Source organism: Salvelinus alpinus, chromosome 38 (assembly GCF_045679555.1).
Source record: "Salvelinus alpinus chromosome 38, SLU_Salpinus.1, whole genome shotgun sequence".
Taxonomy (NCBI): Eukaryota; Metazoa; Chordata; class Actinopteri; order Salmoniformes; family Salmonidae; genus Salvelinus; species Salvelinus alpinus.
Genome location: NC_092123.1, coordinates 14,093,819 through 14,120,038, shown reverse-complemented (window position 1 = coordinate 14,120,038; position 26,220 = coordinate 14,093,819). Strand labels below are relative to the sequence as shown.

The 26,220-nt window shown below is 43.1% G+C and overlaps 1 protein-coding gene across 1 annotated transcript; it reads right to left on the bottom strand.

Moving 5' to 3' along the window:
- Positions 1-3,973: 3,973 nt before the first annotated feature.
- On the bottom strand, positions 3,974-11,934 carry LOC139566238 (zinc finger protein 804A-like). Its single transcript, XM_071387268.1, has 4 exons — positions 11,716-11,934; positions 11,358-11,471; positions 7,350-7,480; positions 3,974-6,719 (listed from the first exon to the last, which is right to left on the bottom strand). The coding sequence occupies exons 1-4, from the start codon at positions 11,932-11,934 to the stop codon at positions 3,974-3,976; spliced, it is 3,210 nt and encodes a 1,069-aa protein (XP_071243369.1).
- Between the last annotated feature and the right edge of the window lie 14,286 nt (positions 11,935-26,220).

Here is a 26,220-nt window from a genome sequence, read left to right as displayed (position 1 = left end):
CACAGGCAGTTAGAAAAGCCAAGGCTAGCTTTTTCAAGCAGAAATTTGCTTCCTGCAACACAAATTCAAAAAAGTTCTGGGACACTGTAAAGTCCATGGAGAATAAGAACACCTCCTCCCAGCTTCCAACTGCTCTGAAGATAGGAAACACTGTCACCACCGACAAATCCACTATAATTGAGAATTTCAATAAGCATTTTTCTACGGCTGGCCATGCTTTCCACCTGGCTACCCCTACCCCGGACAACAGCACTGCCCTCCCCTCTGCTACTCGCCCAAGCCTTCCCCATTTCTCTTTCTCCCAAATACAGTCAGCTGATGTTCTAAAAGAGCTGCAAAATCTGGACCCTTACAAATCAGCCGGGCTAGATAATCTGGACCCTTTCTTTCTAAAACTATCTGCTGAAATTGTTGCCACCCCTATTACTAGCCTTTTCAACCTCTCTTTCGTGTCGTCTGAGATTCCCAAAGATTGGAAAGCAGCTGCGGTTATCCCCCTCTTCAAAGGGGGGGACACTCTTGACCCTAACAGCTACAGACCTATATCTATCCTACCCTGCCTTTCTAAGGTTTTCGAAAGCCAAGTCAACAAACAGATTACCGACCATTTCGAATCCCACCATACCTTCTCCGCTATGCAATCTGGTTTCAGAGCTGGTCATGGGTGCACCTCAGCCACGCTCAAGGTCATAAACGATATCTTAACCGCCATCGATAGGAAACAATACTGTGCAGCCGTATTCATTGACCTGGCCAAGGCTTTTGACTCTGTCAATCACCACATCCTCATCGGCAGACTCGACAGCCTTGGTTTCTCTAATGATTGCCTCGCCTGGTTCACCAACTACTTCTCTGATCGAGTTCAGTGTGTCAAATCGGAGGGTCTGTTGTCCGGGCCTCTGGCAGTCTCCATGGGGGTGCCACAGGGTTCAATTCTTGGACCGACTCTCTTCTCTGTATACATCAATGATGTCGCTCTTGCTGCTGGTGATTCTCTGATCCACCTCTACGCAGACGACACTATTCTGTATACTTCTGGCCCTTCTTTTGACACTGTGTTAACAACCCTCCAGGCGAGCTTCAATTCCATACAACTCTCCTTCCGTGGCCTCCAATTGCTCTTAAATACAAGTAAAACTAAATGCATGCTCTTCAACCGATCGCTGCCTGCACCTGCCCGCCTGTCCAACATCACTACTTTGGACGGCTCTGACTTAGAATATGTGGACAACTACAAATACCTAGGTGTCTGGTTAGACTGTAAACTCTCCTTCCAGACTCACATCAAACATCTCCAATCCAAAGTTAAATCTAGAATTGGCTTCCTATTCCGCAACAAAGCATCCTTCACTCATGCTGCCAAACATACCCTTGTAAAACTGACCATCCTACCAATCCTCGACTTCGGTGATGTCATTTACAAAATAGCCTCCAAAACCCTACTCAATAAATTGGATGCAGTCTATCACAGTGCCATCCGTTTTGTCACCAAAGCCCCATATACTACCCACCACTGCGACCTGTACACTCTCGTTGGCTGGCCCTCGCTTCATACTCGTCGCCAAACCCACTGGTTCCAGGTCATCTACAAGACCCTGCTAGGTAAAGTCCCCCCTTATCTCAGCTCGCTGGTCACCATAGCAACACCTACCTGTAGCACGCGCTCCAGCAGGTATATCTCTCTGGTCACCCCCAAAACCAATTCCTCCTTTGGCCGCCTCTCCTTCCAGTTCTCTGCTGCCAATGACTGGAACGAACTACAAAAATCTCTGAAACTGGAAACACTTATCTCCCTCACTAGCTTTAAGCACCAGCTGTCAGAGCAGCTCATAGATTACTGCACCTGTACATAGCCCATCTATAATTTAGCCCAAACAACTACCTCTTTACCTACTGTATTTATTTATTTATTTTGCTCCTTTGCACCCCATTATTTCTGTCTCTACTTTGCGCTTTCTTCCACTGCAAACCAACCATTCCAGTGTTTTTTAGTTTTTATTTTACTTGCTGTGTTGTATTTACTTCGCCACCATGTCCTTTTTATATTTTTATTTATTTATACATATATTTGTTTGCCTTCACCTCCCTTATCTCACCTCACTTGCTCACATTGTATATAGACTTATTTTTTTTCACTGTATCATTGACTATATGTTTGTTTTACTCCCATGTGTAACTATGTGTTGTTGTATGTGTCGAACTGCTTTGCTTTATCTTGGCCAGGTCGCAATTGTAAATGAGAACGTGTTCTCAATTTGCCTACCTGGTTAAATAAAGGTTAAATAAAAAAAATAAAAAATAAATAAAAACTCAAACCTCAATGACTGATAAAGCTGATGCTTATGCTGATAAAACCTTAAAATGGAATGGTCTGTATTTAAAATATTATTCAAGTTTCTCTAGAACAATGCAAAACAGTAAAACAAGACAACACCCTCACAGTGGAGAAGTTTTGGAAACCTCTATCAAATACTTGAGTGTTCGAGATCCCATTCAGGAAAGAAATGTCACCACACATTTTCCGGAGGCGAAAGAAACACTCACCTGTTTAGGCAAGTTGCTGGCTAGCGGAGTAGAACACTTGAAAAGAAAAGGAGAGCCGCATCCTCTAGGAGCTCATATGCAATAATTTAATAACCAATGTTTCAACAGACAAGCTGTCTTCACACATTTTCACACAGAATGCTATGCTGGCTGATATACAATAGATAAATAAATACAATGAGAGCTGCCCTAAAATAATAGATAAAAGTTCTAACGCTCGGACAAAGCACTTCCAGTGCAAGTACACTATATGACCAATATGCTCGTCGAACATCTCATTCCAAAATCATGGGCATTAATATTGAGTTGGTCTCCCCTTTGTTGCTATAACAGCCTCCACTCATCTGGGAAGGCTTACCACTAGATGTTGGTACATTGCTGCTGGGATTTGCTTCCACTCAGCCATGGGCAAAGGTGTTCGATAGAGTTGAGGTCAGGGCTCTGTGCAGGCCAGTCAAGTTCTTCCACACTGATCTCGACAAACCATTTCTGTATGGACCTCGCTTTGTGCACCGGGGCATTGTCATGGGGAACTGAAACAGGAAAGGACCTTCCCCAAACTGTTACCACAAAGTTGGAAGCACAGAATCATTTAGAATGTCATTGTATGCTGTAGCGTTAAGATTTCCCTTCACTGGAACTAGCCCGAACCATGAAAAACAGCCCCAGACCATTATTATCTTCCACCAAACTTTAAAGTTGGCACTACGCATTCGGGCAGGTAGCGTTCTTCTGGCATCCGTCAAACCCAGATTCGTGCATCGGACTGCCAGATCGTGAAGCGTGATTCATTACTCCAGAGAACGCGTTTCCACTGCTCCAGAGTCCAATGGTGGCGAGTTTTACACCACTCCAGCCGACGCCTGGCATTGCGCATGGTGATCTTAGGCTTGTGTGCTGCTGCTCGGCCATGGAAACCCATTTCATGAAGCTCCCGTCAAACAGTTATTGTGCTGTTGCATCCTGAGGCAGTTTGGAACTCGGTATTAAGTGTTTCAACCGAAGACAGATGATTTTTACGTGCTTCAGCACTTGGCGGTCCCTCTCTGTGAGCTTGTGTGGCCACTTCTCGGCTGAGCCGTTGTTGCTCCTAGATGTTTCCACTTTACAATTACAGTTGACCGGGGCAGCTCTAGCAGTGCATACATTTGACAAACTGACTTGTTGTAAAGGTGAAAGTTGAAAGTCACTGAGGTCTTCAGTAAGGCCATTCTACTGCCAATGTTTGTCTATGGAGATTGCATGGCTGTGTGCTTATTTTTATACACCTGTCAGCAATGGGTGTGGCTGACATAGCCAAATCCACAAATTGAAGGGGTGTCCACATACTTTTGTATATATAGTGTATATACTATGTAGTCAAAACCAGACTTTACAAAGCAAAGAGGGCTACACTAGTAATTTTAATTCTATGGAGGTCAATGGAGTCTTAAAACAGAGGATGTAGGGGGATGACAGTGTGGTGAGGTGGGAACATATGAGGAAACATAGTGCGAGGCAGGGGGCGAAAGGACATAGTCATGGGGTGCAGGCTCGGTCGTGCCATGACCGAAATTGGGGCTGGGTAAATAAAGGGAGGGTGACCGTGTGGGCAAACCTCTGCCCCCAGCGGCAGGTGAGTGAAGGGGAGGATAGGTGACATGAGTGGGGGCTGTGGCTGGAGGAAGTCTGTGTGGTGCTGCAGGAAAGTCTGGTGGATGGTGATGGAGGTGGATAAGGGTAGAGGGAGTTGTACAGGGTGTAGTACTATGGGGGAGGACACAAGGATGTGCGGGCTGGCTAGAACTGGTTTCAGTTTGTCAGGGAACGCTTGATAGTCCATAGCCTTCCTGTGGGCTTGGAGATGTTGGAGGCAATGCTTCTCCAGTCTGTCCAGTGTGGACCTGTAACAGTCCTTTGAGTTAAATGATTCCTCCTCTAATTCTGTGTAGCTAGCATTAAAGGTCTCTGACATTTTCCCATTGCCTATTGGTAGAAATACTTTACAGGAGCCATCACTCTTACTGTGAAAGTTTGGCTGATCTGGGCTCATCACAGACTTATGTGCAACAATAACATCTGAGCCCTTAGCTCCGGAATCAAAAATATACCTCTTGAGATCTGACCCATTGATCTGGCCTTTGCAGCTGGATCTGCCATTTACACTGTCAATACTCTTCTCAAGTGCATCAGGTTTCAATCTATCCTCAGGTCCAGGGGAGTCGGAGCCAGTGTATGGTCTAAGGCCATTTGCTCCTCGACTCTGCTCATATCTCTCTCCACTGCTCATGTCAGCCACTGAACTCTGATGAGCTCCACATGCCCTTCTCCTCCTTCTTCGTCTCTTGTTTGGTTTATGCAAAGAGTTCACACAAGTACTACCAACAGTTTGGTCATCCATAGTCCTTTTTCGACATCTTCCACCTTCCTGTAACAATGATTCAGGGAGTGGCTGGTGTTGTAAAGGTGTGGGATCTCTTTTATTCATCTGGTCTGCGCTTGTGATGACCGGGTTGGTCTGGAGAGATCCAAAGTTGAGAGAGGTGTGTTCTATGGCATTTACGTGTTGGGACAGCTGAAGGCGCATATTGCCCTCGTTGATCTGTCCTGGACCCTGGAGAGCCTCATCAGAGTGGGCCAGACTAGCTGCTGGGCCATTCACACACTCTGCCAATGCCTGCCTCACAACACCTGCTGTGTCTCTGTAAGCTTCAATTCTCCCCTCGTTGCCCTCAATTGAGGGTGATTGCTTGGGCTCGTCTGGCTGAAATTGTTTTGCACTGCTATCACTTATTTGGTCATCAAGCCTTTCACAATGATTGGGAAGTGTCAGGCAATTACCAAATCTTTCTGTTGCCCCTTCATATCTGTCTCCCCCCCGGTGAGTCATCCGTCTGTGCCCCCGCTGCCTTCTCCTCCTCTGGCTTGTGCTACAACACCTGCGTGTGTCCACAGCCATAGCTGTGTGTGTCAAGCTTGTGGTTGCCAACTGTGCTGAATAATTGCAACACTGCTCATCCTTTCTGATGAGTGTGTTGCTTTGCTCCTCGCATCCATGACTTTTAGGCCTCTCGCAATCCTCCTGAACAAGGCTGCGCTCTGGGCTTGGCAAGCTCTTAAACAACTCACGTGTTTCCAGGGTTGCTTCATCGCTGCAGAACTTCTTAGCTAATTCAGCTGATTTCTCGACATCTCTTTCCACCACTCTGCAGCCAGCGTTTTTAGTGGAGGCTCTGAAGTCAAAGTGAAGGGGGTTGCAGCTGAAGGAAATAGATGGGCTTGTCCTGGTGAATGTCAACATCTCAGAGGGCCACTGGAGCACCGTTTTCCTATTTCTACTGAGGATAGAGCAGAAAGGTTTACATGGCCTTGCAACTGTCCATTTCTCATCCTCTGACACACTTAGGTCTTCGTCTTGAGGTTGAGTGTAAATTGCTTCATTCGAATGATTAGCGCAGTTCGACAATGGGTGTCCTCCCTTATGGGAGACATTATCTGCTAACATGATTTTGTCAGGCTCTGTCCCCTGTCCTTGTTCCACCTCAGTTTCCTGTCTTTGTTCAGCCAAGTTGCTTTTTAGACTTCCCTGCACCATGTCCAGTTCACAGTCATCTAATGTGTTTGAATGGGAGAGAAACATGGAGGATTGGACTGTGCAGGGAAAAGCCACATCCTCAGAGTAAACGAGGATAGCGCACAAATCAGCCGGGGGAATCGAGCTGTCTGACCCCGATGGTGCATTGGTTAACCCCTGACCCTGTGAGCCTGCAATGTGAATCTTCCCCTTGTTATGCAGAGCCTTCTCGCTGGCAGGGGGGCTGGGGGAGTTGAGGCCAGCGGGAGGCCGTGGGGAGTTGAGCTGCACACCGAGTCTCTGTCTACATGCATGCCTGCTTGACCCGTCCTCCCCAGCCTGGCAGAACACCGCCGCCGAAGACTCCAGCTTCACAGAGGCCTTTTTAGGGAAGGAGAAAGATATTTTTTGGCCACACTTTCCGGCCACACTGCTGGGAGTTTTCTGGGCCTGAATGGTGCTGGGGTTATCTGTAAGTGTGTCTAAGGTGATTTTTGGGCACATTGTGTGTTCCTGGGTGCTGTTCTGTGCCCGGCTGCTGGCTCTGTCACCACCGGCTCCCCTGTAGCCTCCCTCCACGGCCACAGTGGTAGATCGGAACATGGGTCCACTACCAGGTGCGCTGCACAGAAAGGAGTTGACACTAGAATCAGTATGACAGCAGCCAACATCCAAAAATCAACATGTTTACATGCACACTAATAATTATATATTAAACTGATTACGGCAGAAGGCAGAGTATGGCATTAGTCATGCATACACCTTACTCTGCTTATCGTAAGGTCATAATCAAAGTAAGCATACACCGATTTAAAACACCTGGTTTTCATACAAACTCTATATGTCTGAACTCAGAATCAAATAGTGTTACTGTTATTATAACACAATATCATGGTCACTGTGGTAGAACGTTTATTTTGATTGCCGATTTTCTGCATTTATCAAAAGTCCCATCAGCAGCCAGATTTGAGATGTGTCCATGTAAACATAATTGTTAGGGAAATTGTTCTTCTTGCAAAGCATGTTTTAAATTAAGTATTATATTAACTTGACTATCCACAATAATCACATTGTGTGCATGTAACCGTGCTCATCGTCTAATTCATCCCAAAAATAAATACATCTAACATTAGTTTGATAAGTATTTTAACTTACGTAAACTACAATTGCAACTCGTTCTAAAATTAATTTACAGCCTGTTGCAATTATGTCATATAGGGACACATACGAGTCCATTGGCTGTTCCACCCACCTTTGGACCTCCCGCCGCTGTTCGGCCAGCTCATGTAAACGTCGTAGTGCTCTCTCTTGCTTTCTGCCATCCTTCTTGGATTTGGAGGACACGTTCCGGGCAAACTCCCGCTGCTTCAGCTCTTTCAGTCTCTGGCAGAGAGAAGAAATATCACCAGACTCATTATCTACTGTACTGAGTCAGCCACTGAGGAGCTTACTCCAGCCAAACTAATTGAATTAAGTGATATTACTCTTTCAGGTCATTTTTATTTCCTTAGACGGTCCTCTCCAATATAAGGCATTGGAACGCAATGAAGATATAATGTCTCTATGGAGAAGGTTTTAAACTAACTGTACAGTATCAGACAGCCACCCACAGTGCTGTAAATCTCTGGAGGCATGTGTTGTAAGAATATTCTATGTACACATTTTATGCCACAACAACTCACATCTCATTAATTCACGTTGGCTAACCTTATCCAACTTATTCCAAATCAGCAATCCTGACGTTCACTAATTGGTTACCATATCCTCACAGTTACCCTACACCTGTTTTTAATTAAATGAAGCAAATATTTAAAAAATACAATATTGCAGTGATTGGGAAAGTGAGGTTTATTGATCACATTGCTTCACAATTTACAGCATGTTTAATTATAGACTCATACCCTAGGACTGAGTTCACACTCAGTGGAACAGAAGTTATACAATGCATTTTCCACAACTGTTGTGTGACAACCAAGGATGTAGTGGACCATAAACACAAATGCAGATTATGCACATTTTGCAATTAGCGTTTATGCACCTAGTGTTCTTTAAATTAGTGTTTAGTGTTACTCGCCACAACTATTGTGTGTACAACTGTTGTTACCCTTGAGTGAACTAACCCTACATTTGCCATAATATATCTTTATTTTTCACCTAATAGAATAGATAATCTATAGGGCTCTATAATTACCCAAACCCATGAATGGCTCCACCTTATGTATTCTACACAGGCTCCTTTGTATTACACACAACTCAGCAAGGCTATGTGACCTTACCTCTTTGAAGTACTCTGATGGTTGCATTTAGAGTGGCTGGGTCACAAAGCCAGGAGATTATTTGCATGCATCCGAGATAATTTTGTCATGTTAAGTAGCCTCTTCTCTCAGGGTTATCGAGCAGAGAGGCTAGGCAATTGTTAATGTGCTGGGTTTACAGTATAGGACGAGCCTGTCCAATAGACACATGTTATTGAGCTTCTACCTCTTGCAGGCTCTCCAAAATGTTTAGCCTTTTCATTCTACAAGTGAGGTAGGTACAAGTGACTATTGATGCAAATTGTTGCCCTCGAAGGTAGAATGTAATGTAGATAAATGACTGTATATGCAGACACAATGTTTTGTTCAGCCAAATGTCATAGTCTTTACATTACTTATTAATATATTATACAACAGGTGGGTCTAATCCTGAATGCTAATTGGTTATAATCGCATTCCACCCTGTGTCTATTCCACAAGTTACCACCGGCTTAATCTATTAAAATGCCTATTTACTCTATTCCATCTGACTGTGCAATCCATTGTCTCATCAGCACAGCCAGGCACTTTATAAACTTGATCTCCACTAGAAAAAGCATCTAGACATTATCTCACATTCCTTTTGAACTAACATTTAGTTTTCAACAGCCGAGATTTGTAAAAACCTTGCTCTCTGTCTCTCCGACTTTTGCAACATTGTTTTAATATTCAAATTCGATCTCCAGCTGTCCCATAGTAATGAATGACGTCGGGACAAGACAGACAGGCAACATTTCTCACCCAGTCGAAATCATGAATCAGCTAGCATAATTCTTCTGGATATATACAAAGAATTGTCAATTGAAAAAATGTCAGTTAGTTTGCAGTCTTTCCAGCTTCAGTTTGAAGTGATTGTATTTGCTGTGTTGTTGGCTACCTCCTCTGAACAACAACAGTGTCCTGACGAGAAAGCATATTTTCTATGCCAGGCGAAATTGCAACTCATTAGCTCATTATTATGGATATATTCAAATAAATGTCACTAGAAAACAGCTTAAACAAATGCAGCTACTTTGCTATTCATCTGGCTGCACTTTGACGTAACTGTAAATTAGCCATAGTTGGCTAGCTAGCAATCAAGGGATAAGAGTGATAACGCTCTCGAGGCTGGTGTTTGGAGGATATATTGCCACAGTTAACAACACCCATGCCAATATATCCTTCAAACACCAGGTTCTCGGGCGTTATCACTTACATGGAAATACACAATGCACAATGAAGTGCATGTGACATTCTGCTTTAGCTACAACTGCCCTGGTCACAGTAGTTTCCTAAATCACATGTAGATCTAAACCAGGCTACTGTCTTTTTGGGTCTCATCAATCTGCTTTTTAGCTGGGGTCAAAGTGGAACTGATATTTAGACTGTTCCAACTATGCTGTTGTAGGCTGCTCCGGGATGAAGTTTACACTAGGCACAGGTCTAGGATCAGCTTCCCCTCCCCCAATATTAACCTTGCAATACTGACAATGTAATTCTGACCCAAGATCTAAGGGAAACTTCACCCTACTCCTTGTGTGTAGGATAACACAGCCAGCTAGAGGAATTAGCTCTGTCAGTGTTATGTATATGTCTGAAAATCGGTTTATTCATTGACCTGTGCTTGTTAAGTGAGAATGGATGTTAATGCAAAATTAATAATGCAGATACAGTTCAGCTTAGGTTAGCATATGATCTTTAAACAAATATTAATTACATTTGTGACTGGTTACAGAATCGGGGACGTTTGACAATAGTTCCTACCTCACAGTAATGTCGTTTGAAAGAAAGTTTAAAAAAATTATAATTCTCCAGAAATGCCTTCTTGAGTATGTGAACTTTCTAGGCCTTAATTACAAACCTGTATGTGATCCGTAAATATGATTATGAGCCTAGTTTAGCCAAGGAGAAACGCTGAGCTTTAGATGGAGGAAGACAGGATACTTCCTGGCTAACGAAGACTGGCTGGGATCATGGAGGGGTTGACCACGGTAACAGTTGGTCATGCATTTGCATGTGAATTCTTAAAGAGATGGGTGGGACTAATGCTTAAGATGTTGTGAACAATGCTGAATGGGAGTAAACAAAGAAAATCTATTTAGCAAGTGTGAAAACCTCATCAAAATCTTTCAAGGGTATTTTCTGCTTGTCTCCTAAGTGGGATATCAAGTTTATCAACTTTCAAAGCAGCATTACTTTCCCATGTTTCCTCCAACTACAGTGTATGTACCATTTTGAAGCTCTGAGTCTTTTATCAAATAAAACATTTAGTGAACCACTTAAATGTGACTTTTCATAGAGATATCTGGTCACATTTGATCAAACCTCAAAAACCTTAATATACACGGAGTGTACAAAACATTAGGAAAACCTTCCTAATATTGATTTGCACCCTATTTTGCTCTGAGAACAGACTCAATTTGTCAGGGATTCTAACAAGGTGTCAAAAGCGTTCCACAGGGATGCTGGCTCATGTTGACGCCAATTCTTCCACAGTTGTGTCAAGTTGGCTGGATGTCTTTTGGGTGGTGGACCATTCTTGATACACACAGGAAACTGTTGAGTGTGAAAAACCCAGCAGCCTGGCACCTACTACCATAGCCCATTGAAAGGCACTTAAATCGTATGTTTTGCCCATTCACCCTTCAAATGGCATATATACACAGTCCATGTCTCAAGACTTAAAAATCCTTCTTTTATATTTGCTATTTACCTCTGCTAGATCACATTTATCAATAAAAGAGCTATTTGTAAAAAATAAAAAAAGATTTTTGCAAACAAAATCAAGACATGGGTGGAATAAATCATGTTTATCTTGAACAAATATAAATGAAACAAGGTTTTCATCACTATTGATGTTTATTGCTTTGACCTGAACAAATTGGAAGGACACATTTTACGCACAGTATTTTACGGAAATGATAAATGAACCCCATTGAACACAAATTAAGGCCGGTCTACACACCACACGAGGGACAGAGTTTTACTGTCTGTGTGTTGCAAATGTGTTTCTTGCCCTTGATGCATGTGTACTGTGTATTCCTGTCCTTCTTGGGTAAAGACATATCACAGCGCTTCTTCTTGTTGCTACCGGCTGCAATCTAGAATGATGAAAACACTTAGTTCAGGAATTTTACTAACATCTCACTCACATATATAGTTACAGCAGGCCAAGTTAGGAGAGACAGACACACACACATGCAACAACATCATTCACACTTACTTCCGGTACTAGAGTTGTTGGTTCTGTGGGTCAGGTGGACGGGGAACCAGCATCCTCCTCACGATGGCAGCAGAAGCTGGGGTCCTTGGGATATGTTGCCTCCTCTGGATTTGAGGTCTTACCAATGTCTTGCCCAGCTCCTTGAGAAAGAACCGTCTCCTCTGGAGCTTCCCTCTGTTCCAATCTGGGTTCAATGCCATCCAGATGACAAACGTGCTGTATGCCAAGATGTCCAAGATGAATATCACAAGTGGCCAGCGTAGGGTTCTTCTTTTGCAGCTGTAGCCAGTCACCAGCTTGTCTAAACTGCCCACCACTCCTTTTGTGGCATTGTAATCCATTATGATTTCTGTTTTTTAATGTTCCTGGCCACAGACTCTCCCATCCCTATGCAGTGTACTCATGAGTGCCATATTTTTGTCTAGGGACGTGTCGGCCGTGAAAACAAACTTACAGGAATTGATAGCTGTATTCAACAGCTGAGGTGGGAGTTCTGGCTTGTTTTTTCGTACTGTTCCTACCATCGTCAGCTTCCTCTTGAGGAACTCTTGGCCCAGCTTGTGCGAAGTTAAAAAGTTATTGCATGTGATGTTGTGGCCACGTAGTCACTGTGTCACGTCCAAGGACAACCTGCATCCCTTGGATCTTCTCAGGGGCTCCTCCATCTGGCTTCCCCATATACAGTTGAAGTCAGAAGTTTACATACACCTTAGCCAAATACATTTAAACTTTTTTTTTCTCACAATTCCTGACATTTAATCCTAGTAAAAATTCCCTGTCTTAGGTCATTTAGGATCACCACTTTATTTTAGGAATGTGACATGTCAGAATAAGAGTAGAGAGAATGATTTATTTCAGCTTTTATTTCTTTCATCACATTCACAGTGGGTCAGAAGTGTACATACACTCAATTAGTATTTGGTAGCATTGCTTTTAAATTGTTTAACCTTTTACTGCTAGGGGTTCCGCTAGCGGAACGTTTCGACAACTTCCGGTGAAATTGCAGAGCGCGAAATTCAAAAAAGATTATTAGAAATATTTAACTTTCATACAATCACAAGTGCAATCCACCAAAATACAGCTTAACTTCTTGTTAACCTCTTCGGGCTAGTGGGCGGTATTTTCACGTCCGGATGAAAAGCGTGCCCAAAGTAAACTGCCTGCTACTCAGGCCCAGAAGCCAAGTTATGCATATCATTTGTCGTTGTGGATAGACCACACTCTAAAGTTTCTAAAACTGTTAAGATGATGTCTTTGAGTATAACAGAACCTATTAGGCAGGCGAAACCCCGAGGACAAACCATCCAGGATTTTTGTTGTTGAGGTGACAGTGGTTTCAATGGGATTTCTATGTGGATCTAGATTTCTAAGGCACCTTCTTGCAGTTCCTATTGCTTCCACTAGATGTCAACAGTCTTTAGAAATTGGTTGATGTTTTTCCTTTGAGAAATTAAGAAGTAGCCATTTCCTATCTGGGTGGATAGCCAAGTGTACTGTTGTGGTTGGGGCGCGCGACCTGAAAGCTCGCTCCACTTTGTTTTTATCCGCTATTGAACGCAGCTTATCCCGTCTTAAATTTGATTGATTATTTACGTAAAAAAATACCTAAAGTTGGATTAGGAAAGTTGTTTGAAATTTTTGGACAAAGATTACAGGTAACTTATTAGATATTCTGTAGTCATGTTGCGCGAGTTGGAACCGGTGTTTTTCTGAATCAAACGCGCCAAATAAATTGACATTTTGGAGATATAACGATGGAGTTTATTGAACAAAAGGACCATTTATGAATTTTATGGAACATATTGGAGTGCCAACAGAAGAAGATCTTCAAAGGTTAGGCATGAATTATATAGTTTTTTTTGTTGAGTTTTGTTAGTTTTGTGTCGCGCCTGGCGAGTTGAAATGCCATTGTCATGTGTTTGATTGATGGGGTGTTGTCCTCAGATAATCGCATGGTTTGCTTTCGCCGTAAAGCCTTTTTGAAATCTGACACGGTGGCAAGATTAACTTGGGTCAAACGATTCGGGTAGCCTTCCACGTGCTTCCCACAATAATTTGGGTGAATTTTGACCCATTCCTCCTGACAGAGCTTGTGTAACTGAGTCAGGGTTGTAGGTCTCCTTGCTAACACATGGTTTTTTAGTTATGTCCATACATTTTCTCTAGGATTGAGGTCAGGGCTTTGTGATGGCCACTCCAATACCATGACTTTGTTGTCCTTAAGCCATTTTGCCACAACTTTGGAAGTATGCTTGGGGTCAATGTCCATTTGGAAGACCCATTTGCGACCAAGCTTTAACTTCCTGACTGATGTCTTGAGATGTTGCTTCAAAATATCCACATAATCTTTCTATCTCATGATGCCATCTATTTTGTAAAGTGCACCAGTCTCTCCTGCTGCAAAGCACCCCCACAACATGATGCTGCCACCCCCGTGCTTCACGGTTGGGATGGTGTTCTTCGGCTTGCAAGCGCCCCCCTTTTTCCTCCAAACATAACGATGGTCATTATGGCCAAACAGTTATATTTCTGTACGATTTTGTACGAAAAGTAGGATCTTTGTCCCCATGTGCAGTTGCAAACTGTAGTCTGGCTTTTTCATGGCGGTTTTGGAGCAGTGGCTTCTTCCTTGCTGAGTGGCCTTTCAGGTTATGTCGATATAGGACTCGTTTTACTGTGGATATAGATACTTTTGTACCTCTTCCCTCCAGCTTCTTCACAAGGTCCTTTGCTGTTGTTCTGGGATTGATTTGCACTTCTCGCACCAAATAAATTCATCTCTAGGAGACAGAACGTGTCTCCCTCCTGAGCGGTATGACGGCTGAGTGGTCCCATGGTGTTAATACTTGCGTACTATTGTTTGTACAGATGAATGGGATACCTTCAGGCATTTGGAAATTGCTCCCAAGGATGAACCAGACTTGTAGAGGTCTAATCAGTCTTTGCTGATTTCTTTTGATTTTCCCATGATGTCAAGCAAAGAGGCACTGAGTTTGAAGGTAGGCTTTGAAATACATCCACAGGTACACCTCCAATTGACTCAAATTAGCCTATCAGAAGCTACTAAAGCCATTACATAATTTTCTGGAATTTTCCATGTTGTTTCAAGGCAGAGTCAACTTAGTGTATGTAACCTTCTGACCCACTGGAATTGTGATACAGTGAATTATAAGTGAAATTATCTGTCTGGAAACAATTGTTGTAAAAATTACTTGTCATGCACAAAGTAGATGTCCTAACTGACTTGCCAAAACTATGGTTTTTTAACAAGAAATTTGTGGAGTGGTTGAAAAACGAGTTTTAATGACTCCAACTGTAAACTTCCAACTTCAACTGTACACTTGCAAGTTCCACGCATATGATGAAGCATCATCACAGGCAGCCTAGATCTTGATTCCATATTTTGCGGGCTTGATTCCATATTTTGCGGGTTTAGACGGTATGTCCTGCCTGAAGGGGCAGCGGCCCCAAAATGGCATAAACTGCTCATCAACAGTAACGTTGGCCCATGGTTGTAAAACCGTGGAAGGCGGTCCACCCACTTGTCCCACACTGACTTGATTGCAGTTAGCTTGTCTCTCTGCCGCCGAGCTGGTCTGGTGTCTCGGTTATCGAAACGGCTAATCCTTGAAATAATGTGGACGTTTTCCAGAGACATTGTTGCACAGAAACGTTCTCTGCCAGTTTCTGCATCCCACAGGGATTCAAACCCACTTCCCTGGCATTTCAAGTGCCATGCTCTACCAACTGAGCTTCAAATGACCACAAACTTTGTTGAAGGCATGAACAAGAATCCCCTTTAGTGGAATAATGTGTTCACTGTAGTTCAGTGTTTCCCAAACTCGGTCCTGGGTACCCCAAGGGATGCACATTTCGTTTTTTGCCCTAGCACTACACAGCTGATTCAAATAATCAAAGCTTGACGATGAGTTCATCATTTGAATCAGCTGTGTAGTGCTAGGGCAAAAACCAAAACATGCACCCCTTGGGGTCCCCAGGACAGGGTTTGAGAAAAGCTGCTGTAGGTAACGGGGGATATAAATGTGTACACTGTAGTAAATGGGGGATATGCTCATTCAGGGCACAGGTCAAATATTTTTCTCAGGTTAAGCAAGTCATGCAAATACTGTAGCATGGTAGAACAAACACCTTTTTATCCCCTCATTCTTTTGATATGTACTTTGAAATCAAATATGCCGTTTTGTTGGAGATTGCTATTTTGACAGTGTTTTCTTTGTCCTTCGTAGATTAGATTTTTTTTGCATTTGGCAACGTTGAAATGTAACTAGTCTGAATGAATTGCATGGTAGGAGGTATTAGGTGCACCATACCTGTTTGTGAGCATGGTCGTAAGAGTTGATGTGGTTGTCAAACTCCTGATGCTTGTAGTACTGCTTGTCACACAGCTCACAGTAGAAATGAGCCTTCAGGTCCTCAAGTGCCTCGGCCATAGTCCTCTCCTTCTGTGAGTAATCCTGGTCAGGGAAAATTTAGAGAAAATGCTAAACTCAATTATATGTATCACTAGCTAGGTTTCCATCCAATTTCAAGTGAATATTCAAAAATGTGCATGAACTAATAAGCACCTTTTTCCACCAGAGATGTGTTTCCATCAAACTGACTTATTGGGGGAAAAAGTCTGTACGTGATGACGTAGTGCACATGACAATAATGTTTGCGGTTAAATTCCAATGTGCCAAATAAAAAATACAAGTTAAATGGGTTTCCATCGCATTCAACTCTGCTGATGGTTTTGTCACAAAAACTGTTGCTTTATATAGCAAATGTGCACGCTCTGGTCTTGGCACGTGCGCTCTAGCCAACACCTCACAGATACGTGTAGGTTACCTACATTATGAGATAATTATGGAAATATATACATTTATACAATAGTTACCCGGAGGAGGGTCCTGCTTTTTCAATTTAAGTCAGGGGGAGGGTTTAGTATTTATTTATTTTGTCCAGGGGAGGGTCATGTAATTTGTAATCGATTACATGTCATATTACTCAGGGTTTGAGAATCAGTGGCTTATTTAAGTATCTCATGTGTGCCCGATGATGCCCCCCATCCTTGATTCTCTGCTGGGCACTCAATATAAGTGTACGTAATGTGGTCTCAATAAAATTATCCATAGCCTATATTATAGGCTATATGAAGAGCATGCTCGGAGACGCTCACGGCAAAGTTTTGATTCCTGAGTTTTTGCACTGCTGGGATGGTGTGTATACAAACCTAGGCTACATTGCATTACACTGCAATGGAGAGGCATTCCCAATTATGAGCCCTGACCCGCCCTGCTTTTGCTGATGTGAACTGTTATGTAGTGCCTATCCAATGACTGTACTGTGTACAGTGGCACTATAGGAGGCGAGTCCATTTGTAAAAAAAAAAAATGCAATATCTGTGCGTGTGGACTAGGCCTACTTATGTCCTGTTCAGTTTGAGATGAGAAGGAGACCGGAGGTCTAAGACACTGCACCTCAGTGCAAGAGATGTCACTGCAGTACCTGGTTCGAATCGAGGCTGTATTACATCGGTCCGTGATTGGGAGTCCCATAGGGCGGCGCACAATTGGCCCAGTGTCGTCCAGGTTTGGCTGGGGTAGGCCGTCATTGTAAATAGAAATTTGTTCTTAACTGACTTGCCTAGTTAAATAAAGGTTAAATAAAAAATAAATAAAAAGCTTGCTACGCTATAATTAATTTGAATAAAACCAGTATGTTTTGTTGCCCATAATGAAGCTATTTATCAGTTATTGATCTCACAATAAGCCATATTCGAGTAATTTACATAACATACATTACTATGAAGTGGCAGCCGGGGAGATGGAAAGCGTATGGTGCTAAAAGAAGGCTAATTCGAAAGGGCCTAAATCATTTAAACAGTCTCCATTTTAATTTGACTTTAGGCTACTAACAACGAGGTCTTTGTGTTTGAGCCTATTTATTCCTATTAAAAAAATAAGCAGTAGCCCTTACTGTTTGACAGACAAAATCAGTCATAGATTTTGTCAGCAATGTTCCATTCAGAGAACAAATCACTTTTCTCCCGGGTAACCTGGTATTTCCCAAAGAAAACTGGAAGTGTCATTCAAACGCATATAAATACGTCTGGATTTGACTAGAGCTTTGATCGGCATAAAAATTCAAACCTCATGCTACCTGAGCCTGATAAGCCTTACATTAAATATGTTTTATGAGCCCTACATTAAATACATTTTATGAGGCCAAGCCCAAAAAAGCCGAAATAATTGTTCCCTTATCCAATACATAGCCTATGATATATAGGCTAACGCACATTACGCACTACATAAAAACATAAAAGCCCATTGATGTAGCTATGCTCTTTTGAGAAAATAAATTAAATTAACTCCAGTAGGCTAATCTTTTTGAGTGTGGACTGTAGTACTGTACTGTATTGTATTAAATGAGCAGGAATTAAGCACCTTGTTCAAACCATGATGCTGGGAGAGAACATGGGATGCTGGTGCAGGACATGCAGCCATAAAAGTATAGCTACTTTGCAACTACTTAGCATGTTAGCCAACCCTTCCCCTAACCTTAACCCTTTAACCCAACTCCTAACCTTAACACTAACCCCTTGCCTAGCTAACATTAGCAAGTTACCTAACGTTAGCCACCTAGCCAATGTTAGCCACAACAAATTGTAATTCGTAACATATAATACATTTACATTACATTTACATTACATTTAAGTCATTTAGCAGACGCTCTTATCCAGAGCGACTTACAAATTGGTGCATTCACCTTATGATATCCAGTGGAACAACCACTTTACAATAGTGCATCTAACTCTTTTAAGGGGGGGGGGTTTAGAAGGATTACTTTATCCTATCCTAGGTATTCCTTAAAGAGGTGGGGTTTCAGGTGTCTCCGGAAGGTGGTGATTGACTCCGCTGACCTGGCGTCGTGAGGGAGTTTGTTCCACCATTGGGGTGCCAGAGCAGCGAACAGTTTTGACTGGGCTGAGCGGGAACTGTACTTCCTCAGAGGTAGGGAGGCGAGCAGGCCAGAGGTGGATGAACGCAGTGCCCTTGTTTGGGTGTAGGGCCTGATCAGAGCCTGAAGGTACGGGGGTGCCGTTCCCCTCACAGCTCCGTAGGCAAGCACCATGGTCTTGTAGCGGATGCGAGCTTCAACTGGAAGCCAGTGGAGAGAGCGGAGGAGCGGGGTGACGTGAGAGAACTTGGGAAAGTTGAACACCAGACGGGCTGCGGCGTTCTGGATGAGTTGTAGGGGTTTAATGGCACAGGCAGGGAGCCCAGCCAACAGCGAGTTGCAGTAATCCAGACGGGAGATGACAAGTGCCTGGATTAGGACCTGCGCCGCTTCCTGCGTGAGGCAGGGTCGTACTCTGCGAATGTTGTAGAGCATGAACCTACAGGAACGGGTCACCGCCTTGATGTTAGTTGAGAACGACAGGGTGTTGTCCAGGATCACGCCAAGGTTCTTAGCACTCTGGGAGGAGGACACAATGGAGTTGTCAACCGTGATGGCGAGATCATGGAACGGGCAGTCCTTCCCCGGGAGGAAGAGCAGCTCCGTCTTGCCGAGGTTCAGCTTGAGGTGGTGATCCGTCATCCACACTGATATGTCTGCCAGACATGCAGAGATGCGATTCACCACCTGGTTATCAGAGGGGGGAAAGGAGAAGATTAATTGTGTGTCGTCTGCATAGCAATGATAGGAGAGACCATGTGAGGATATGACAGAGCCAAGTGACTTGGTGTATAGCGAGAATAGGAGAGGGCCTAGAACAGAGCCCTGGGGGACACCAGTGGTGAGAGCACGTGGTGCGGAGACAGATTCTCGCCACGCCACCTGGTAGGAGCGACCTGTCAGGTAGGACGCAATCCAAGCGTGGGCCGCGCCGGAGATGCCCAGCTCGGAGAGGGTGGAGAGGAGGATCTGATGGTTCACAGTATCAAAGGCAGCCGATAGGTCTAGAAGGATGAGAGCAGAGGAGAGAGAGTTAGCTTTAGCAGTGCGGAGCGCCTCCGTGACACAGAGAAGAGCAGTCTCAGTTGAATGACTAGTCTTGAAACCTGACTGATTTGGATCAAGAAGGTCATTCTGAGAGAGATAGCAGGAGAGCTGGCCAAGGACGGCACGTTCAAGAGTTTTGGAGAGAAAAGAAAGAAGGGATACTGGTCTGTAGTTGTTGACATCGGAGGGATCGAGTGTAGGTTTTTTCAGAAGGGGTGCAACTCTCGCTCTCTTGAAGACGGAAGGGACGTAGCCAGCGGTCAAGGATGAGTTGATGAGCGAGGTGAGGTAAGGGAGAAGATCTCCGGAAATGGTCTGGAGAAGAGAGGAGGGGATAGGGTCAAGCGGGCAGGTTGTTGGGCGGCCGGCCGTCACAAGACGCGAGATTTCATCTGGAGAGAGAGGGGAGAAAGAGGTCAAAGCACAGGGTAGGGCAGTGTGAGCAGAACCAGCGGTGTCGTTTGACTTAGCAAACGAGGATCGGATGTCGTCAACCTTCTTTTCAAAATGGTTGACGAAGTCATCAGCAGAGAGGGAGGAGGGGGGAGGAGGGGGAGGAGGATTCAGGAGGGAGGAGAAGGTGGCAAAGAGCTTCCTAGGGTTAGAGGCAGATGCTTGGAATTTAGAGTGGTAGAAATTGGCTTTAGCAGCAGAGACAGAAGAGGAGAATGTAGAGAGGAGGGAGTGAAAGGATGCCAGGTCCGCAGGGAGGCGAGTTTTCCTCCATTTCCGCTCGGCTGCCCGGAGCCCTGTTCTGTGAGCTCGCAATGAGTCGTCGAGCCACGGAGCAGGAGGGGAGGACCGAGCCGGCCTGGAGGATAGGGGACATAGAGAGTCAAAGGATGCAGAAAGGGAGGAGAGGAGGGTTGAGGAGGCAGAATCAGGAGATAGGTTGGAGAAGGTTTGAGCAGAGGGAAGAGATGATAGGATGGAAGAGGAGAGAGTAGCGGGGGAGAGAGAGCGAAGGTTGGGACGGCGCGATACCATCCGAGTAGGGGCAGTGTGGGAAGTGTTGGATGAGAGCGAGAGGGAAAAGGATACAAGGTAGTGGTCGGAGACTTGGAGGGGAGTTGCAATGAGATTAGTGGAAGAACAGCATCTAGTAAAGATGAGGTCAAGCGTATTGCCTGCCTTGTGAGTAGGGGGGGAAGGTGAGAGGGTGAGGTCAAAAGAGGAGAGGAGTGGAAAGAAGGAGGCAGAGAGGAATGAGTCAAAGGTAGACGTGGGGAGGTTAAATACGTTTAATACCTAATACGTTTTGCAAATCGTAACATATTGTACATATTGCAATTCGTAACATATCGTACAAAATGGATGATGGACATCCACAAATTAATACATACCATACAAAACATAACATATCATACTGAATGGTGTGTCGCTGGTTTACGTACAGAATAATACGAAATGCTCTGAGAACAGGTTGGTCAGCCATGATTAAGACCTTTGCTGAATGGGTCAATGTTCTGTTTGTTGAGGACCTGGTGATGACCTGGTCATTTAGAAAACACCATGTCTCCTCTGCCAGCACCAAGCAGTAGATCAATCAGCTTTCTCCTGCCACACCACTTACTGTACATCAACCCACCCACACTCTCACGCTGTGATAAACCAATATATAGACCAGCATGGCTCTAGCAGTAGGGAGAATCTTTCATACACTCACAAAAGGTCATGTGGGACCACTACATTTGGAAAGTTTGGAGAGTTCAAGAATGATTTTACATGACTCTGAAACATCAATGTTTCAGAGTGAATCAAAGTGAATCATCAGGGAATAATTTTGATTCACAAATTATCTCAGTAAAAGAGAAGTAAAGCAATGCATAAGAAGGTAAATGTTTTAAGTGGTTGTGGTACTGACAGAAAAAACAACATTTGAAGTTTATAAGATCACAAGTCACTCAAGTATGGATGTTTCATTCTGGGCGGGAGAATATTTTAAATGTCAGGTTGCTTTTCATCTATTCTCTGCCATCAGGGAATTTAGACTAGAGGCGTTTAACCTTGTAGTATTCACACTGTGAAAAGATAATTCTATTCTATTCATTATTTAATTTGTGGTTGTAATTATATTTTGTCTTTTTGAAGTAGTTACTGATTTCCGTATGTTGAATGTTATGAAGACATCTTTGCACACAGTGATTATGTTTGACTCTTGTACTTCAAAGATGACTGAAATGATAGATTTTATTGTAGGCCTACAGCTAGATTCTGTTAACTCAAAGTTATTGCTAACCAAAGATTGCATAATGCCTATGTAACGAGTATTAATATTGTCTTATATATATTTAATCTAAATCCTTTAATTTGTTTTTTATTTACCATAATCCATGGATTGTGAGTGTATCGATTGCTTTTTGGTATAGTGCTCTGGCCTGCAGTATCTTCAAGTCAGCTGCGGGAGTTTGAAGCAAATACATATGCTATGAAGCCCCTAAATAAGATCTGGTGCAACCAAATACCTCCAGATGTCAAATAATTAGTTAAATAAAGTCCACCTGTGTGCAATCTAAGTGTCACATGATCTGTCACATGATCTCAGTATATATACGCCTGTTCTGAAAGGCCCCAGAGTCTGCAATACCACTAAGCAAGGGGCACCACCAAGCAAGCAGCACCATGAAGACCAAGGAGCTCTCCAAACAGGTCAGGGGCAAAGTTGTGGAGAAGTACAGATCAGGATTGGGTTATAAAAAAATATCAGAAACTTTGAACATCCCACGGAGCACCATTAAATCCATTATAAAAAATTGAAAGAATATGGCACCACAACAAACCTGCCAAGAGAGGGCCGCCCACCAAAACTCACAGACCAGGCAAGGAGGGCATTGATCAGAGGCAACAAAGAGACCAAAGATAACCCTGAAGGAGCTGCAAAGCTCCACAGCGGAGATTGGAGTATCTGACAATAGGACCACTTTAAGCCGTACACTCCACAGAGCTGGGCTTTATGGAAGAGTGGCAAGAAAAAAGCCATTGCTTCAAGAAAGAAATAAGCAAAGATGTTTGGTGTTTGCCAAAAGGCATGTGGGAGACTCCCCAAACATATGGAAGAAGGTACTCTGGGTCAGATGAGACTAAAATGTAGCTTTTTGGCCATCAAGGAAAACGCTATGTCTGGTGCAAACCCAACACCTTTCATCACCCCGAGAACACGATCCCCACAGTGAAGCATGGTGGTGGCAGCATCATGCTGTGGGGATGTTTTTCATTGGCAGGGACTAGGAAACTGGTCAGAATTGAAGGAATGATGGATGGCGCTAAATACAGGGAAATTCTTGAGGGAAACCTGTTTCAGTCTTCCAGAGATTTGAGACTGGGACGGAGGTTCACCTTCCAGCAGGACAATGACCCTAAGCATACTGCTAAAGCAACACTTGAGTGGTTTAAGGGGAAACATTTAAATGTTTTGGAATGGCCTAGTCAAAACACAGACCTCAATCCAATTGAGAATCTGTGGTATGACTTAAAGATTGCTGTACACCAGCGGAACCCATCCAACTTGAAGGAGCTGGAGCAGTTTTGCCTTGAAGAATGGCAAAAATCCCAGTGGCTAGATGTGCCAAGCTTATAGAAACCTAACCCAGGAGACTTGCAGCTGTAATTTCTGCAAAAGGTTGCTCTACAAAGTATTGACTTTGGGGGAGGTGAATAGTTATGAACGCTCAAGTTTTCAGTTTTTTTGTCTTATTTCTTGTTTGTTTCACATGAAAAAATATTTTACATCTTCAAAGCGGTAGGCATGTTGTGTAAATCAAATGATGCAAACCCCCCCCCCAAAAATCGACTTTAATTCCAGGTTGGAAGGCAACATGGAAAAATGCCAAGGGGGTGAATACTTTTGCAAGCCACTGTATTCTAACATTGTTGTGTTGCTAGCTAAACTTTTGGGATTAAATATAATTCTGCTGAAAGAGTCTTCTACCGCGTGGTGCAATATTAGGCTATCTAGCTACAGTACATGCTAGCAGACTGTCTGCAACATAGCTTCCCTTGTGTGCACTGTGTGCAGCATTGAGAAACTACCCCTCATTGTATTGCATTTATTTAATCCAGTCCAAGTATGTAGGTCTACAGTGGTATTGTAATGTGTATTGCATTTAGTTGTGGCTAGTTTGTTACTGTTTATAGTACAGCCGGTGGTCTTTTGTAATGTGAAGTGTACAAAACACAAATATATTTATTTGTACAATGCAGAGCTTAATTACTTTGGAGTAATGGTATTATTTCAAATACATTTTCTAGATCCATTGATTCTATTGAGGAGATGTATGCACTGTGTGCAGCATTGAGAAGTTCACCATTCATTGTATTGCATTTATTTAATCCAATCCAGATTAATAAAGGACCAGAAACCGGCAACTAGCAGACAGGTCTCTGACTGATGTGTAGCTACGTTTCTCCGGTTGTCAAGACTTCTGCCGAAGTTGGTCCCTCTCCTTGTTCGGGCGGCGTTCGGCGGTCGACGTCACCGGCTTTCTCGTCACCACCGATCCATGTTTCATTTTCGTTTTGTCTTCATTATACTCACCTGGTTTCCATTCCATAATCAGCGTTCCTTATTTAACCCTCTGGCTTCCCCTGTTGTTTTGTGCATGATTGTTTTTGTCAAGTGATTCCGTGTACGTGATCTGGATTGTTTATGTTCATCCTTGTTGGATTATTGTTGAATTTGAGTAAATATCGTGGCTTTACTCATACCTGTGTCCTGCGCCTGACTCCGCCTTATTCCATTCCCCTAGAACATTGACACCGGTACACTTTCTCGGTCAATCCAGACAATTTTTCTCCAGTAAAATGCTAAATTAACTTTAAGAAAAACATTAGCAAATGAAGCTGGCTACATTCTTAATATGATTAACATTAGAAATATGATGGCCATGCATCGGTTTTACAAAAACTACCTTTTACTTTTTCAATGTACGCTCATTTACTTGTGTGGCTGTCAGCCAAATTGTGTTGCACTTCTGTTGTCATCTGATTAAAATGTTCTGCCGAATGTGTTGCCCTAAAGTATTTTGTGTGAAAGAAAACTATAGATGCACGTTCCTGATCACTCTATTAAAGCAACAAAAAAAAACTTAACTTTCATTATAAAACGCGACCCCAGCTGGACTGACCTGCCTTCTTCCGTTATGTTATTTACAAACAAACACGTGGCTGGCTCAACTGTTCTGGGGAACTCTGGTATGCTTCATAAGTTAATGTAACGGGTGTCGTCGTCGGATGAGGAAGAATCGGACCAAAGCGCAGCGTGGTAAGTGTTCATGACTTTTATTTAAACTGAACACTAGAACAAAAAGAACAAAGTGCAAAACGAAACGGAATCAGTCCTGTCAGGTGCAGAAAACACTAAACAGAAAATAGCTACCCACAAAGCATCAGTGGGGAAAAGCTACCTAAGTATGGTTCCCAATCAGAGACAACGATAGTCAGCTGTCCCTGATTGAGAACCATAACCGGGCAAAACAAAGAAATACAAAACATAGAAAAAAGAACATAGAATGCCCACCCAAATCACACCCTGACCAAACCAAAATAGAGACATAAACAGCTCTCTACGGTCAGGGCGTGACAGTTAAAATAATGTTCAAAGTTAAATGGAGAACGATCTGCTTTATCTCCTAAAGTATTGCACAAGTTTACTGCAGGTATTTACTTAAAAAGTAGCTCCAAATATGAAAATGTCTTGAAAACCTTAAAATAAATAGTTTTATTGGAAAAACCATCCCGTGGCTATTTACAAATACCCCGACATATGGTAATATGGTATACCACCCAAACCAAACGTTAACACATTGTCTGGCCAAATCCCATAATTTTGATCAATACAGAATTAATTTAGACTGAGAGAAATTGCAACAAGATGTTGCCCAAAAATCTATCCGACCCAATGCAAATTGATACATTTGCCAAAACTGCAGGCAACAGAGATTATGGAGTGTGTTGCCCTTTTAGTTATGGAGTATTTTGCTGTCTGTTAGTTGTCAGTCAAACTGTGCAAAACTGAAATCAAAACTTAAGTTTAGGTGTTAATTCCGAGTGGGATGGGTTAAACTTAAGGTTAGGCATTCATTCAGAGAGGTTATGGTTAGGGATAAAGTTTGGGATAGGCTTAAAACAGAGCCAAGCATTGGGATTGAACCTGCGATGCTAGGAGCTGTAACTCATGATTTAAGTTTAACCCCAAACCCCTCCCCAATGCCCTGGCTCGACTAGATGGTAACATGTTGTCCTTAGTGGACGGTTGGAAATTGCCATGTAAAGAAAATGCCACTACATGCCATAACTTCACCATTCCAAAAATGGCTGGACAGCCCATATTCCACTGAAGTTTGGGCTGATTCCACCATCTGTGTATGATACTAAGAGCTAATCCTTATTAATTAACATATTAAAAACAGCAATGAAAAGATGTCTCATTGATTTTAAAGTTAAAAATTACTACACAACGGTTAGGTCTAGTTTCTCTTTTTGGTGTTTAATTATTTGTAGTGGAGCGACTTACCACTGTTAGTGTAGTAGATGGGGATCTGTGAAACTCAATCCTCAGCCTGAAATATCGCTGATTGCACCACTAAATAATGCATTTTTGGTGGCGTGATGGGTTGAAAAGC